The sequence below is a fragment of the Oncorhynchus masou genome, chromosome 6 (assembly GCF_036934945.1).
Source record: "Oncorhynchus masou masou isolate Uvic2021 chromosome 6, UVic_Omas_1.1, whole genome shotgun sequence".
NCBI lineage: Eukaryota > Metazoa > Chordata > Actinopteri > Salmoniformes > Salmonidae > Oncorhynchus > Oncorhynchus masou.
The window spans coordinates 45,792,979-45,810,738 of record NC_088217.1 but is presented as its reverse complement, the minus strand read 5'-3'; the positions used below and the strand labels follow the sequence as shown (position 1 = coordinate 45,810,738).

Genomic DNA, 17,760 nt, shown 5'->3' with positions numbered 1-17,760 from the left:
CAGAACATCTTTGTTGCTCGTCATTCATGCTACAAGCACTGTTTCTCACCTACTAAGAACTGAGGCTAGTCAACACTGCAAAGATGAAAGAGGAAATGACGTTAGCTGTGAGGCGTGAGGAGCGGACTCCTCCGTGACCAGTGTGACAAAAAGAGGGTCCTTTCAGACAACTGGCTGCACTTCAAACCCAGGAGGGGGTGTGGCAAAGGCTCATGGGAAACCGTGATGAAAACAATACTCATTTCAGCAACAGTTGTTATTTTGCTCACGTCAACAGGAAATACGTTCAGAACACATATGTTAACCACAAAGACGTACAACAGCTTGTTAGTGGATAATCAATACTCAAGAGTCAAATTTCAAGGTAAGCAAACAGTTACCAGTGGCCAGAGACATTATTTATTTAAGTATGCTAGAAAGGAGTGGTTATTGAGATCACACATTTATAAAGAAAAGTAAGAGTTGTGTACTTACTATAACCCATACCCTGAACAAAGTACTTGAAGGCCTCTGCCAGTTTCCCAGGCTATTGAGGAGACGACAGTAAGTTAGTCATCAATGTAAATGAAAAAATGACATAAAAAACACACACAAGGATATAATAACAGCATTTCAGAAGCTCAAACCTCACCTGCACAACCTGAGGCAAGCCTCCACAATCAGCCATCTACAGAGAGAGAGAGAGAACCTTTGAGTCACTACACATGCAATAGCTTAGCATCAATTTTTTATGCATGACACACACAGGATGTCCTGCTTCACCTCACCTTAAACAGTGTAGTCTTCGTTGGATTTAACCTGGAATTGCACTCCACCTGAAACAAGGTTAAAGAGTGTTAGTGGACAAAACTTAATCACATAAAGGAACTGATTTTCAACATTTAGTTCCATCATCCTACTATATATACACACAAGCATGTAGAAGCGAACGATCCATAGTCAGAAGCTAAACAACCACCTTTAACTAACTCACCACTGCCTCCACTGCAGGAGATGTGTCTCCAACCACCAACAGAGAAGGGCACCTGGAGGGGGAAGAGAGTAGTTTCCATAAGCACTGTGAGTTACAACAGGTCCGCTTGAGCATACTGTTCAAACTTTCAAACTCACGTCAGTGTGTTCACTGTCTCCTCATTCAGACCAATGACTGGCCTCTCGATTTCCAGATCCCGACGACTGTCATTGAAAAAAAAGAGAAAAAAAAGGTTAAAGCCACACTTGGTAAGTCAGTAGTAAAGTCAGCGAGTACCTTGGGCAGGAGTGGATCCCTGCCCCATCTCCACTCCTGCCTAGCGTACCCGTTGTAGGAGGCACAGAAGAGGGCCAGGTTGTCCTGATTGATGTCCTGGGCGATGTGAAGGCGGTAGGTCTGGATCAGCTCTTGGTTGTCTGTTAGCTCATCCTAGAGGAACACACAAGGCATCAGTATGGCTATGGGTGTGGATGGTATCATGACTTCATCTTCGATCACTTTTACATAAAAATGTTTCAAACCAGGTTAGTTTTGTTTTAATATTATCAAAGGTGAACGGAACTCAAAGATGGGCAGATGCCAACCCATCATACTCACAGTGCTGAAGTGGTGAGCCATCACTGTGTCCACGATGTTACTGGTCCATCCAGAGAGCTGAAGAGAAAAAAACAGGACAAGGTCTAAGTAATACATAGCTAGGACTGTGGCAGTCAAGACATTTTGTCAGACGGTTATTGTCATGCAAAAACGTCTGCCGGTCTCATGGTAATTAACATAAACATTTAGCATGTACTACCTGTACTACCTGTTCACCCACGACTGCATGGCTCCAACACCATCATTAAGTTTTCTGACGACACAACAGTGGTAGGCCTGATCACCGACAATGATGAGATGGCCTATAGGGAGGAGGTCAGAGACCTGGCAGTGTGGTGCCAGGACAACAACTTCTCCCTCAATGTGAGTAAGACAAAGGAGCTGATTGTGGACTACAGGAAAAGGCGGGCCGAGCAGGCCTTAACATCGACGGGGCTGTAGTGGAGCGGGTCGAGTTTCAAGTTCTTTTGTGTCCACATCACCAGCAAACTATCATGGTCCAAACATACCAAGACAGTTGTGAAGAGGGCACAATAACACCTTTCCCCCCTCAGGAGACTGAAAAGATTTGGCATGGGTCGCCAGATCCTCAAAAAGTTCTACAGCTGCACCATTGAGAGCATCCTGGCCGGTTGCATCACTGCCTGGTATGGCAACTGCTCAGCATCCGACCGTAAGGCACTACTGAGGGTAGTGCGTACAGCCAAGCACATCACTGGGGCCAAGCTTGCTGACATCCAGGACCTATATACTAGGCGGTGTCAAAAAAGTGTTAAAGATCCAGTCACCCAAGTCATAGACTGTTCCCTCTGCCACCGCACGGCAAGTGTGGGACCAGAAGGCTCCTTAACAGCTTCTACCCCCAAGCCATATGACTGCTGAACAATTAATAAAATTGACCCCCCCGCCCCCCAATTTGTTTTTTACACTGCTGCTACTCACTGTTTGTTATCTATGCATAGTCACTTCACCCCTACCTACATGTACAAATTACCTCAACTAACCTGTACCCCCGCACATTGACTCGGTACCGGTACCCCCTGTATACAGCCTCGTTATTGTTATTGCATTACTTTTAATCATTTTTTACTTTAGTTTATTTGGCAAATATTTTCTTAACTCTTTCTTGAACTGCACTGTTGGTTAAGGGCTTGTAAGTAAGCATTTCACGGTAAGTTATACCTGTTGTATTTGGCGCAGGTGACAACTAAAGTTTGATTTGATTTAACTTTGTTACTGTACCCAAGAAAGCAAAGGTAACTGAACTCAATGACTATCGCCCCGTAGCACTCACTTATCATCATGAAGTGCTTTCAGAGGCTAGTTAAGGATCATATCAGCTCTACCTTACCTGACACCCTAAAGCCACTTCAAATTGCATACTGCCCCAATAGACCCAAAGACAATGCAATCGCCATCGCACTGCACATTGGCCTATTCCATCTGTACAAGAGGAATACCAATGTAAGAATGCTGTTCATTGAATACAGCTCAGCCTTCAACACCATAGTACCCTCCAAGCTCATCATTAAGCTTGAGGCCCTGGGTCTCAACCCCGCCCTGTGCAATTGGGTCCTGGACTTTCTGACGGGCCACCCCCAGGTGATGAAGGTAGGAAAAAACATCTCCACTTCGCTGATCCTCAACACTGGGGCCCCACAAGGGTGCGTGCTCAACCCCCTCCTGTACTCCAGGTTCACCCATGAGTGCGAGGCAACGCAGGCCTCCAACTCAATCATAAGTTTGCAGTTGACACAACAGTAGTAGGCCTGATTACCAACAATGACGAGGCAGCCTACAGTGATGAGGTGAGGGCCCTGGCGACGTGGACCCAGGAAAATAACCTCTCCATCAATGTCAACAACATGAAGCACGCTCCTATCCACATCGATGGGACAGCAGTGGAGAAGGTGAAAAGCTTCAAGTTCTTCAAGTTCCTCGGCATACACATTTTCTGGAGCGGTAGGGTAGCCTAGTGGTTAGAGCATTGGACTAGTAACCGGAAGGTTGCAAGGCAGTAAACCCACTGTTCCTAAGCAGTCATTGAAAATAAGAATTTGTTCTTAACTGACTTGCCTGGTTAAATAAAGGTTAAAGAAAAAAAAATATTTTTTTTTTACTGACAATCTGAAATGGTCCCCCCACACTGACATTTTGGTGAAGAAGGCGCAACAACGCCTCTTCAACCTCAGTAGGATGAAGAAATTTGGCTTGGCCCCTAAGACCCACACAGACTTTTACAGATGCACAATTGAGAGCATCCTGTCAGGCTGTGCCCCGCAACCGCAGGGCTCTCCAGAGGGTGGTGCAGTCTGCACAACGCACCACCAGGGGCAAACTGTCTGCTGAATCACTGGTTACTTTAATAATGGAACACTAGTAACTTTAATAATGTTTACATACTGCTTTACTAATTTCATATGTATATACTGTATTCTATTCTACTGTATTTTAGTCAATGCCACTCCAACATTGTTTGTCCTAATATTTAAACATTTCTTAATTTCATTCTTTTACTTTAGATGTGTGTGTATTGTTGTGCATTGTTAGATACTACTGCACTGTTGGAGCTAGGAACACAAGCATTTTGCTCCACCCTGCTAAATATGTGTATTTGATTTGATTTGATGCCAAATCATATATTTGTATGATTTTATAGTAAGAAGTATATCATTTAACTTAAATAGAAAGGATATTTGTCCCATTCTAGAGCGAAGTTGCTTTGTTCAGCGCAAAAGTGATCATTTGAAACAGGCCCTATATGCTAGATTTAGAGCTATGTGGCAACTTTAGTTGTGAATGATACAAACATTAGAATGTCTTAGAAATCAAAACATGTATGGGGTGTATGATGCGACTATAGGCTATTGATGATTTGAGGAAGCTTGCTCTCTGTTCCTTGCCTCAGGCTGCACAGCTGTTCTCCCATCAAGTGATCATATTTTCACCCATCAAAAAATGTGTAATATGTATGCACTCGAATAGCGAATGAAGGCCGTGCTCTTTCCCGGAGGTCTGTTTTCAATGATTCCGGATAGGCTACTTCTATTTTATAGCGGAGCTGTGCTTAATATGAGCAGCTGAGAAACAAATACACTTATTTCACTCTACGCATTAACTACTGTTTGAGAAGAATGCTTACTGCGCGACAGGTGATATTCCGCCTAAACTCTGAATGCCATGGGCTCTCCAACCCTGTTCCTGCACCTACCAAGTGCTTAATTTCGGAAACCAAGGGAAATCTGTTATGGAAAATCAACAATAACATGTTTTCGCAACGAAACATATTTCACCCAATTAATTATGAAGAAAAAAAATCCCTATTACTAGGCTATTCAAAATCAAATACAAATTCACTATAATTGTAGACTAACTGTTAGCCGCCCTGCACAAATCAATGAACCAACAGGATCGACTAGGGCTATACGTTCTCTCCCAGACTAGTGTATAGAAATTTTGGAGCATAAGGTAACCAGTCCATCCAGTATGAATAATAATACAGTCTACACTCAAAGGTGATTACTCAAATTTGTTTAATTTTGGAGTAGAGGCTAGAGCATTTATGTTTTTCTGCCATGGGTAATATGTGATACGCTATATATTGTATAATGGCACAATCATCATTTTTATTACGTTTATTTATTTTTTCAGGCTTGGGCTCATTAGCCTTTGAGTATGCATAAGCTTTACTATTTGAACGAATCACCTTAGAAAGCACTGTCAATTTAGTTGCATAAGGCTTTGAAACAACATCCACAACAACCATGTTTTCCACTTAGTTTCAACCTGTCGTTGAACTTCTTTCTTCAAATTGATCAGTAAGGTGCGTTTTAAAAGCATGATACTGTTTTGATGATAAGTGGCTGATGTGATTTTCAACCTGATGGTCGTTAGCGAGTTGGGTACTACCAAAACATGTCCAGAGTGCATAAAAGGAGATTATCTCAAGAGAACTGGGGGGCTCTCGAGTGGAACTGCGGTCTAAGGCACTGCATCTCAGTGCTAGAGGCGTCACTAAAGACCCTGGTTCGATCCCGGGCTGTATCACAACTGGCTCGGGAGTCCCAGCTCGGGAGTCCCATCGGGTGGCGCACAATTGGCCCAGCGTCGTCCGGGTTAGGGGAGGGTTTGGCCGGGGTAGGCAGTCATTGTAAAATAATAATTTATTCTTAACTGACTTGCCTAGTTAAATAAAGGTTAAATAAATGTATATATTTTTTTTTAAGCGGTCACATGGAATTTTACTGTCGTCATGACTCATGGCGGCCGGTGTGACGGTAATATGGTCACTTCTAGGAGATCAAATGATCTATGTCTTGGTCTGTAAATAAGGGTGATTGGTTTGAGGACTACTGACCTTGGAGGCAGCCCAGTCGATCCATCCCTCGGCACACGGATCCACGTTGATCAGAACCAGGCCCTCTACCAGAGTAGGGTTGTTCAGCTGCAGGCGAGAGGTACAACATATCAGCCCCCCAACACGAGGTGAATCAGCATAGCATCATTCCAGTCTTCATACTTAGTATAGTAAGAAAGGAATGAAGATGATGATGAACGTCTCAGGGAGATGTGGTGATTGGCGTTAAAACTGCATTCAGAATGCTACAAACATTTGTCATTTTCAAGAAAGGCCAGATGTATCAACAGAGGCGGCTGAGATGCTGGTTACCCGAAACTACATGTTAACATCAAATGCAACGACAGTTGTTACCAATCTAGCTACCTTGTTTCCATTTCACTCCAACCCCTAACTGGTGGAATTTGAAAATAAATGTTGAGTAGACCCCCAGCGAAACATCAAACACTGTGATTCCTAAATCCTCCAGACTATATATATATATATATACTATATATATATATATATATATATATATATATATATATACTACTCACTCACTCACTCACTCACTCACGAGAATGCAGCAGAGCTAAAATAAGCCAGGCATTGAGCGCAGAAAGGAAAAAAACACAAAAGAAATGGCGAGTGAATAGCAAGGTAATTCACCCCCCTCGGAATGGCACGGTTTATAATAGACAAGAGGACTGGTGAAACGCTGCTGTGTGAGTTGGGTGTTCAGACTGTAGAGGAAGCTGTAATAGTCCACACAGAGATGAACTGAGAGAGACAGGTGATTTCAGGGAAAAAGAGAATAGACATTGGATGAGAGAGCTGTTGTCAAGTGTTAAGTAGACTTACTGCAAACCGGGATAGGATGTAGGCTCCTGCTCCCACGCCAATCCCTATCACACTGTTCACCCTGTGGACATCAGGAAATACATCACACTCAGCAACACCAACTTCCACTGGTTTATCCATCACAACCTGAACGAGCCAAGTGATCAATGTCCATGTCACTCACTTGAGCTGAGTCATAACCGAGGGCAGCATCTCAGACAGTTCGTCCATGGTCGGGTACTGGTACCCGGTGGGGAACGGTGCTGCCGCCTCCTGCTGTCCGGGGGCGTCCACGTGAACCACAGCAAAGTGCTGCGTGATCTCTTGCATGTCCTCAAAGTTAAACAGCGTGTTGAAGCATGACTTATCTGCACAGAGAGGGGACCAAAAGGATAGTAATGCAAACCCATTCATTAGATATGAAGAATTAGAAACTGGGTGGTTCGAGCCCTGAATGCTGATTGGCTGATAGCCATGCTACATCAGACCATATACCATGGGTACGACAAAACATTTATTTTTACATCTTTAATTACGTTGGTAACCAGTGTATAATAGCAATAAGGCAGCTCTGGGGTTTGTGATATTTGCCAATATACCACGGCTAAGGGCTGTGTCCAGGCATTCCCTGATGTGTCATGCCTAAGAACAGCTCTTAGCCGTGGTATATTGGCCATATACCACACCCCCACGTACACAAGAATGGCACAAACCTATCATACATGAAACACAAATCCAACACACTCACGATTGAGGCCGATGTCATGGTAGGTGAGGATTACTGGCCGGTTGCCCTTGGGAACGCCCCTCATGGTCACATGGAGCACGCCATGCTGAGTCTCAATATCATGCTCCTGCAGCCAATCAGAGAGGAAAACAGACAGGTCAAGGCATTGGTAGACAGATCTGAACAGTACGGAGGTAGGGAGGGAGCCACCGACATAGGGAGGGGCCAGACCGACATATGCCCAATTCCAAACGTACTCCTAGGCCCTTGAGGTCGAGGACATTTTCACCGTATTGTTTTTTTCTTATCTAATCTTTTTCAATCTACACCAAGTGCCCCAGGGTCTGTGTAGGGGGATCTGGAGTGGGTTGGATGTGGACATTTATGGATTCATATCCTAATTACAGCTTACTACATCATTCCTCAGATATGAGAATGACATAAAAAGACAAACAAATTGACAATCCAATACTGAGTGAGTCCTTATGATTGAATGCATACAGACTATACAGCTTCCTGTCTCCTTTCCAGAGCCCTCAGATGGGACGAGGAGGAGCAGAGAGTGTGCACTGGGCAGAGGATCAGATGGTTCTCTTGGAGATTTTAAAATGCACTCCACTCCAAAGTATTACTGTGCAAAAATCCAGAGTCGTCGCCTCCATTGAAAGCTGCCACTGAAGGGAGGACTAGCCCTCTTCTATTCAAATTCAGACTCAAACTGCCTTCATTTTTCTCCATGCCTCTCTCTGCACTAAATAGCTTCCTTTCTTAACAAGAGACTGAACCCTAAAATTACACAGAGACAGATACTGGAGGCATCTATAAAATGCTGAATGATTTTTTTAGGATTCCAAGTCTGTGCATTAAGGTTTTCAGTGTAACCGAGTCAGATAATAATCTAGTTGACCAGGGCAAATTAGGCCCAAAAATATGACAGCAATAAACTGCCATCTTTCTGAGCATCATCACATAGCATTTTCAATGCTTTAAAATTCACTATAGTCAGATTAAGACTTCATTTAAATGCACGGAGGCAGGTACATGCATTAATCAACAGCCAGGCGCCCACAGAGTGGAGACAAAGACAAACACAGAACAGAAACATGGCGACACATGCAACAGAGAACAATGGAAAAGGCTTTTCCTCAGGTTACTGTCTTTAGTATTGTATGTTGACCATATCAAAGTATTACGAAAAAGAAGAGGACCCTTTAAACCGCTCTGCATTCAAAGAACGTATTTGAAGCTCACAGAAATGACACGATGGTCAAAGGATGAAGGCAGCACGACCTGTTGTTATTAACAATGAAACACTCCCTTCTGTGTTGCTGCACGACCTGTTGTTATTAACAATGAAACACTCCCTTCTGTGTTGCTGCACGACCTGTTGTTATTAACAATGAAACACTCCCTTCTGTGTTGCTGCACGACCTGTTGTTATTAACAATGAAACACTCCCTTCTGTGTTGCTGCACGACCTGTTGTTATTAACAATGAAACACTCCCTTCTGTGTTGCTGCACGACCTGTTGTTATTAACAATGAAACACTCCCTTCTGTGTTGCTGCATGACCCGTTGTTATTAACAATGAAACACTCCCTTCTATGTTGCTGCAAAAGGAGAGTGTTTCAGGTTGAGAGAAGGACAGCAACAAGGACACCGTGAGTGAGATAAAAACAATTGTTCAAATAAATGGAGCACAAACACACACACACACACACACACACACACACACACACACACACACACACAGATGGATAAAAGGATGACAGAGGAGAGGAGACCCAATGATGAAAAACAAACACAAGGGAGTGGCTTTCTTGGCATAGAGGAAGAAAATGGTTCATCATAAACACCATGATCTGAACAAGGCCCCAGATCCAGTCATCTAGCTTAGAGCCTTGTCTTTGGGTTGTATTGATGTAGGAGTAAGCCATGCATGCGGTCTGTTTTCCTTCATCTTTCTCTCTTTACACACACACACACACACACACACACACACACACACACACACACACACACACACACACACACACACACACACACACACACACACACACACACACAGATGGATAAAAGGATGACAGAGGAGAGGAGACCCAATGATGAAAAACAAACACAAGGGAGTGGCTTTCTTGGCATAGAGGAAGAAAATGGTTCATCATAAACACCATGATCTGAACAAGGCCCCAGATCCAGTCATCTAGCTTAGAGCCTTGTCTTTGGGTTGTATTGATGTAGGAGTAAGCCATGCATGCGGTCTGTTTTCCTTCATCTTTCTCTCTTTACACACACACACACACACACACACACACACACACACACACACACACACACGCAGTTGAGCCTCAGACGCAAACAGAACTGGGGCGGGGTTGCTGGCCTGAAGAGGGAGGGGGAAGAGGAGTGAGCACTGCAATGGCTGCACCCCTTTTATCCTTTACCAAAGTGAAACTATGCTTCTTTAATGGGGGTTTAGACAAAATTAATAGAATGTGGAGGAGAATGTTAATGTAGGGTTTGGATTTGTGTATCGTCAAAGACGGCTGATAATGATCTATAACAAATGGAGGGCTAAGGACAGAGAGGTGCCCTGCAGACACCCAGAGGAATCTGCCAAAGATGGAAACAAAGTCACACAGAGAAGGAAAATAGAGAACAAGGAGAGGATAGAGAGGGTGAGGAAGGAGGAGGAGAGGATAGAGAGTGTGAGGGAGGAGGAGGAGAGGATAGAGAGGGTGAGGGAGGAGGAGGAGAGGATAGAGAGGGTGAGGGAGGAGGAGGAGAGGATAGAGAGGGTGAGGGAGGAGGAGGAGAGGATAGAGACGGTGAGGAAGGAGGAGGAGAGGATAGAGAGGGTGAGGGAGGAGGAGATGATAGAGAGGGTGAGGGAGGAGGAGGAGAGGATAGAGACGGTGAGGGAGGAGAGGATAGAGAGGGTGAGGGAGGAGAGGACACACACACACACACCTGTCTATGTCTTGGGGTTGAAAAAAACATTTTGCCTGTAAAACGTCCTCGTGTGATATCTTTCAGACTTCAACAAATCTGTCATTGTTATGTGGGTGAAAGATCAGTTCCTGGTCCCTGTCAGACTGTTGCAGTTCACACACATGGATCACAAGGCCTGTCTAGCTGGTCTCGGTCACCACTGATATGTACAGAGAAAACAGCTATTTTCTCTTCACGATCTGGCAAACACAGACACAGAAATGCAGTACATCCAGGGACGTGCACACACAGACAGGTACATACGCATACCCTCCCGCCTATCCTCCCGCCTACCATGCTGTATGCTGAGACTCCTGAACACTTATACACATGCATATTTCATGCCATCACATTAAAATGTACCAACACACAAGAACACATTCATAAGTCTATGTTGACAACACACACACACACACACACACACAAACACACACTTCCCCGCAAACGAATACACACACAGTCTCAACAGTAAGTGCACACAAACAAGACAAATCTAGTGTTCTCCTGCAGACAAACGTCCGCCCACGCAAATGCCTCTCTGCACACTGAAACGTCTCAGCTGCTTAGCCGTCTGTCTGGGGAGGCAGTTAGGCAGACAGGCAGGTGTGCTGCCAACCAGCCAGGGAGTCCTGCCCGGTCCAGCCCCTCCCAGAGAGCCAGGGGCTCAGCACCCTGAATCTAAACCCAGCGAGGTGTGTCAGTTAGACGCACTCACCACTGCATTCCCAGAGCATGCGATCTGGTCCAGGTCCAGAATGGCTGACATGTTTCCCACGCAGGAGAGGACTGTGTGCTGCTAGGAGGGAGGGAGAGAGGGAGGCAGCGCAGGGTGGAGAGAGAGAGCAAGAGAGAAAGAGAGAGAGAGAGAGAGAAAGAGAGGAGATAGAGACTCGCTGCACAAGTTAGACCAGCAAGAGGGAAGGGAGAGAGCAAAAGACAGACAAAGACAAAAAGGAGTGAGAGAAAGAGTGAATATTTTGAAAGAGAGGGATGGAAAAGATGCAGAGGGACAGAGAAGAGGGAAGAGAGAGGAAAAGAGAGTGGGAGAAGTAGAGAGTGAGACTGCAGTTTGTGCTTGGTAAGCACAGCGCGTCTGTGCAGCCAAGGCTTTGTCCCGGTAATTCTAATTGGATTTCAGCAGGTCAGGTGGGTAGAAAGGGGTTGGGCTAGAGAACAGAGGAAAGAGGGCAGGGGATGGATGGGGAGTGGAGAGGGTGCTGGGGTGGAGACATGCAGCACTCTGACATCACAGAGAGAGATAGAGGGGTGCTGAAAAGGGAAGGGATGCTGACATTGACTACTGACCCCTTCCTTCCAGTGTATTCTGCATCAGCTCAGCAGCTGCGCTCTAAAGTCACTGTCTGATCCTGCTGAATTATCAGAGCATCACCTTGATATGTCAGTTTATGGGCTGGAATTGGATTAAACACTACACCTGTCATCAATGAGCAACCAGGCTAATACATGATGACGAAATCCATTCTTCTTGTCGCAGTGTCAGACTAGACAGTGAGGGAAGAAGGTCTGCATTGAATATCAATATGAGCTCAGTCTTCCAATGCACCAATATGCTTTTGTAACAGCAGATTTTCCAGTAACTAAGACATTCAGTATATTGATTTTATTCACTAACAACCCTGCAATCATGCGACCTGCTGTGACCCCAAGGTAATCCAATGCACCGTCACTGTGATGGGCTACAAATGAGCACCTTGTGTCTAAGAGAGATGAACAAAATGGCTGTTACACTGTAATAACAATCCACGTTGCTCTATATCACTACTGTGAGTGTGTGTCTGTGTGTGTGAACCGTATGTATTTACTTATTGAGCTTGATAACCTGTTGATTCGTCATGTTCTCTTCTCTATTACCTGCAGGAAGCAGCTGGCCTGGTGGGCGGAGTTTCCACCAGGGGACCAATGCAACGTACCTAGAATGTGTCGAGTGGGCGGAGCAGCACACTCACTGTGTGTTCTATTGGTCCTACAGTGTGAACTCCACCTACCTACAGGGAGCGCCAGGCGAGCTGGGTGGAACGCACTACCTCGCGTCTCTACATGAATGATTCCCACTACTGCCCCACAGGGGGGTGCCACATACATACATATATACTGTACAAACACACGTTGGCCGGTCTAATGGTGATGATGATGATGATGTGTGCATCTCTGGAATAAATTACCCCACTCGGATATCAATATCTGCTCTCTCATGCACACAGGCACACAGCAGCGATGCACACGCCTTTTTTACTGATAAACACCACCATTTTTATTCAGGCATACATTTCTTACTACGGTCTGCTTTTGTCCAATTCCACAGTGTTTTAGAATGCAATCACGGAGACTTGGCGCGACTGTTTTGAAGTCTCTCAGGCACCACAGTGAGAGTGACAGTCATACTGCCACCTCTCCCTCCCTGTGAGTCATACAGACACTGTCGTCTCAGCACCAACCACCCCCTCCAAGGAGACAGACAGATGGTCGGACGCTCAGAGGAGAAAGTAGAGGACAGGGATAGTCACAGGGGACACTGATGTATTTCGTCTGCACTGTTTTCACCACAACCAACATCTGAATTCCATTTTAATATAAGCCTTTAAAAAAAATATAACATAGCAAGCCTTCTGTATTGTACATGCAGGGTTGGGGAGTAACTAATCATAAATAAAAACGGTAACTGTAATCCATTACCAGCTAGAATTGTAACGGCGTTCTTTAGTTGTTGAAGGAGAGTCGGACCGAAATGCAGCGTGTATGTTACTCATGTTTATTAGTGAAGACAAAAACGAACGAACTAACACGAATAACAAATAAATACAAAAAAAACAACAAACAGAACGAAACCTAATACAGCCTGACTGGTGCAACCTACACAGAGACAGGAACAATCACCCAACAAAATACAAAGCGAAAAACAGGCTACCTAAATACGGTTCCCAATCAGCGACAACGAGAAGCACCTGACTCTGATTGAGAACCGCCTCAGGCAGCCAACCTAATTAACACACACACACACACACCCCTAATCAACTACCAACCCAAACACTACAAACCCCAATACGGAAATACAATACATAATAACCCCATGTCACACCCTGGTCTGACTAACTAATAAACTAAAACACACAATACTAAGACCAAGGCGTGACAGAACCCCCCCCCCCTAAGGTGCGGACTCCCGAACGCACCTCAAAACCATAGGGAGGGTCCGGGTGGGCGTCTGTCCATGGTGGCGGTTCCGGCTCCGGACGTGGACCCCACTTCATAAATGTCAATGTTCCTCCCCTTCGCGTCCATGGATAATCCACCCTAACCGCCAACCATGGCCGAATAGTCCTCACCCAGAACCCTACATAACAAAGGAGCAGCTCGTGACTGAGGGGCAGCTCGGGACTGAGGCAGCTCGGGACTGAGGGACAGCTCGGGACTGAGGAACAGCTCGGGACTGAGGAACAGCTCGGGACTGAGGGGCAGCTCAGCACTGAGAGGCAGCCCAGCACTGAGAGGCAGCCCAGTACTGAGAAAAAGCCCAGTACTGAGATGAAGCCCAGCCAGGAAGTTGAATCCGGCAGATCCTGGCTGACTGGCGGATCCTGGCCGACTGGCGGATCCTGGCCGACTGGCGGATCCTGGCCGACTGGCGGATCCTGGCCGACTGGCGGATCTGGCAGATCCTGGCTGACTGGCGGATCCTGGCTGACTAGCAGATCTGGAAGAGTTTGGTTGACTGGCAGATCTGGAAGAGTCTGGTTGACTGGCAGATCTGGAAGAGTCTGGTTGACTGGCAGATCTGGAAGAGTCTGGTTGACTGGCAGATCTGGAAGAGTCTGGTTGACTGGCAGATCTGGAAGAGTCTGGTTGACTGGCAGATCTGGAAGAGTCTGGTTGACTGGCAGATCTGGAAGAGTCTGGTTGACTGGCAGATCTGGAAGAGTCTGGTTGACTGGCAGATCTGGAAGAGTCTGGTTGACTGGCAGATCTGGAAGAGTCTGGCTGACTGGCAGATCTGGAAGAGTCTGGCTGACTGGCAGATCTGGAAGAGTCTGGCTGACTGGAAGGGTCTGGCTGACTGGCAGATCTGGCTGCTTCATGCTGACTGACGGCTCTGGCTGCTCCATGCAGATTGACAGCTCTGGCGGCTTCTTGCAGATTGGCAGCTCCATGCAGACTGGCAACTCCATGCAGACTAGCAGCTCAGGCTGCTGTATACAGACAGGAGGCTCCGGCAGCGCTGTAGAGGAGGAAGGCTCTAGAACCGCTGAACAGACGGGAGACTCCGACAGCGCAGGAGAGGGAGAAAGCGCTGGCTGCGCTGAACAGGCGAGGCGCACTGTAGGCCTGATGCGTGGTGCTGGCACTGGTGGTATTTGGCCGAGGACACGCACAGGAAGCCTAGTGCGGGGAGCTGCTACTGGAGGGCTGGGGTGTGGAGGTGGTTCTGGATAGACCGGACCGTGCAGGCGCACTGGAGCTCTTGAGCACCGAGCCTGCCCAACCTTACCTGGTTGAATACTCTCGGTTGCCCTGCCAGTGCTGTGAGGAGAAATAGCCCGCACTGGGCTATGTAGGCTAACCGGAGAAACAGAGCGCAAGGCTGGTGCCATGAAAACCGGCCCAAGGAGACGCACTGGAGAACGGATGCGTAGAGCCAGCTTCATAGCATTTGGCTCGACGCTCAATCTAGCCCAGCCGATACGCGGAGCTGAAATATACCGTACCGGGCTATGCACCCGCACTGGGGACACCGTACGCACCACTGCATAACACGGTGCCTGCCCGGTCTCTCTAGCCCTCCAGTAAGCACAGGGAGATTGCGCAGGTCTCCTACCTGACGCAGCCATAGTCCCTGATAGCCCCCCCCCAAAAAAAATTTGGGGCTGCTTTTCGGGCTTCCTTGCCAACCGTGTTCCCTCGTATCGTCGGCTCCTATCTCCGGCTGCCTCTGCTCTCCTTAGTGCCTCCACCTGTTGCCATGGGAGGCGATTTCTTCCGGCCAATATCTCCTCCCAAGTGTAGCAACCTTTACCATCCAGCACGTCTTCCCATGTCCATTCTTCGAATAATTCCTCCTCCCTTTGCTGCTCCAGCTGTCGCTGCCTGTTAACACGCTGCTCCTGTTTACGCTGCTCCTGCCTGTTGACACGCTGCTCGGTCCGAGAGTGGTGGGTGATACTGTAATGGCTTTCTTTAGTTGTTGAAGGAGAGTCGGACCGAAATGCAGCGTGTATGTTACTCATGTTTATTAGTGAAGACAAAAACGAACAAACTAACACGAATAACAAATAAATACAAAAAAAACAGAACGAAACCTAATACAGCCTGACTGGTGCAACCTACACAGAGACAGGAACAATCACCCAACAAAATACAAAGCGAAAAACAGGCTACCTAAATACGGTTCCCAATCAGCGACAACGAGAAGCACCTGACTCTGATTGAGAACCGCCTCAGGCAGCCAACCTAATTAACACACACACACACACCCCTAATCAACTACCAACCCAAACACTACAAACCCCAATACGGAAATACAATACATAATAACCCCATGTCACACCCTGGTCTGACTAACTAATAAACTAAAACACACAATACTAAGACCAAGGCGTGACAAGAATATTGTAATCAGATTACAGATACCTTTGAAAAACTAGATGATTATTGAGGATTACTTTTAAATTCAAAAGGGATGTTTTATGAAAACAAAATCTTGGACACTTCTCTGTTTTCTCAATGACTTTCAAATCAGCATTGAAAAAAAAGGCGCAACTTTAAGTTTGTTCCACCTGAGCAAGTCTGACCACAAGTCAGAGACCACTATGATGACACACCAAATGTGTTTGATGGATCGAGGGAAAAGAGCAAAAATAGGCTTTTGTAGGCTACAGTCCAAGCTATGTCTTCCAATGGTGCGACTGCTGTCGGGATCCAAAGATGATCCAACTTGAATACACGCTTGGAGGTCAGGATGACAGCAGTGGTGTGGTCCACGGTGATATGGATAAAAAGAGAAAAGTGGGGCTTTTATTGCTCAATCTAATTAATCCGGGTTAAAAAAATCAATAATCCATAGGCCTAATGGACACAAGCTCAGACTCGCAAACTTTTGATTGACTTAAAGGGGCAATCTGTAGTTGCTACAATCCATTTTTGGAGTTATAAATGTATATCCATTGATTCTTGAAGAATGTAACTTATACATGCCTCATGAGCTCAGTTCAACTGTCACACTCCATGAGATCCTAAAATATAAACTTGATTTTTCTCCTATGTTTGTAAATGTAAACAAACACTGTTTAGCCTCATAACATGGTTAAAATAATAATGTTGATATCATGGATGGTCAGTCCTTCCATCTATAGCTCTGTCTATTGAGTGATGAAAATTTTCCAGGCCCATCCCTCAGCTTTTTACCAAAACAGAGGCGTGGCAACCGTTTTGTTTTTGTTTCATCTGTGGATTTGCCCTTTAAACAGCTGCACATTATCAAGATATCATAGTGTCAACAACAAAAAGGTCAACAATAGGCCTATAGCAAATGCAGCATATGGCATTCATTTTTCACATGTAAATAGCCCTTTTCAGTAGTGCTCAAAGCATGCCATTCCATGAGCGCAGCATTTATTTTATACTCCAATCAATGAGCCCAATCCAGTCCTCCATGACAACAAAATCATAAACAACAGAGTAGGGCTGGCTAATAAACCCTTAAATTTGGTGTTATGCTCAGGAAAAAATGTTGGTTAATCTATACTTCCATATTTCCAAGTCCTATTCTTGAAGATCAAGGGGTATAACATTTATTGGAATGACTGGAATTCTGATATATCTTGACAATAAAAACCAAAGTCTAATTTAATCGTATTATTATATGTAGTAGAAAGTGATAGGTTAGAAGAAGCCTACGTAACCAACCCATAAAGTAAAATGTAACATCCATATATGGCCAGCTATGTAAACTTTAACATTGATTTATCCTGCAATAGATGTTGTTCAATTGGTAAAATATATATTTTTGTCTTCTTCTAATGCTTCTTAAGGGGAAAGTAATCTAAAAGTAACTGAATGTAATCAGATTATGTTACTGAGTTTGGGTAATCCCAAAATAACTGATTACAATTTTGGGCAGGTAACTAGTAACTGATTACATCACGCTAAAGATCTGCTCCATACCATCAGACAGGCTTACAGCGCCATCTCCTGGGCTAAATGAAATCAGCAAAACACAGGGGGCCACAGCAATGACTTGCAATCCCAGTTTGATGCTATACCAAGACATTTCACCCACTGAAG

At 45.5% G+C, this 17,760-nt stretch overlaps 1 protein-coding gene across 5 annotated transcripts in view; it reads right to left on the bottom strand.

Annotated features, from left to right (window-relative positions):
- LOC135542127 (protein NDRG3-like) overlaps nt 1–17,760 on the bottom strand; it is a 61,595-nt gene that overhangs the window by 3,348 nt on the left and 40,487 nt on the right. For 4 of the 5 annotated variants that reach the window (XM_064968815.1, XM_064968814.1, XM_064968816.1 and 1 more), the window contains 11 exons: nt 7,495–7,600; nt 6,931–7,114; nt 6,768–6,828; nt 5,928–6,014; nt 1,571–1,627; nt 1,299–1,402; nt 1,111–1,176; nt 974–1,025; nt 768–815; nt 632–667; nt 475–526 (listed from right to left, as the gene is read on the bottom strand). In XM_064968815.1, the coding sequence (XP_064824887.1) occupies nt 475–526; nt 632–667; nt 768–815; nt 974–1,025; nt 1,111–1,176; nt 1,299–1,402; nt 1,571–1,627; nt 5,928–6,014; nt 6,768–6,828; nt 6,931–7,114; nt 7,495–7,600 (853 nt within the window). Of the gene's footprint in view, nt 1–474; nt 527–631; nt 668–767; nt 816–973; nt 1,026–1,110; nt 1,177–1,298; nt 1,403–1,570; nt 1,628–5,927; nt 6,015–6,767; nt 6,829–6,930; nt 7,115–7,494; nt 7,601–11,179; nt 11,556–17,760 lie in introns of those variants that run through there. The other variant, XM_064968817.1, reaches the window with a different exon arrangement.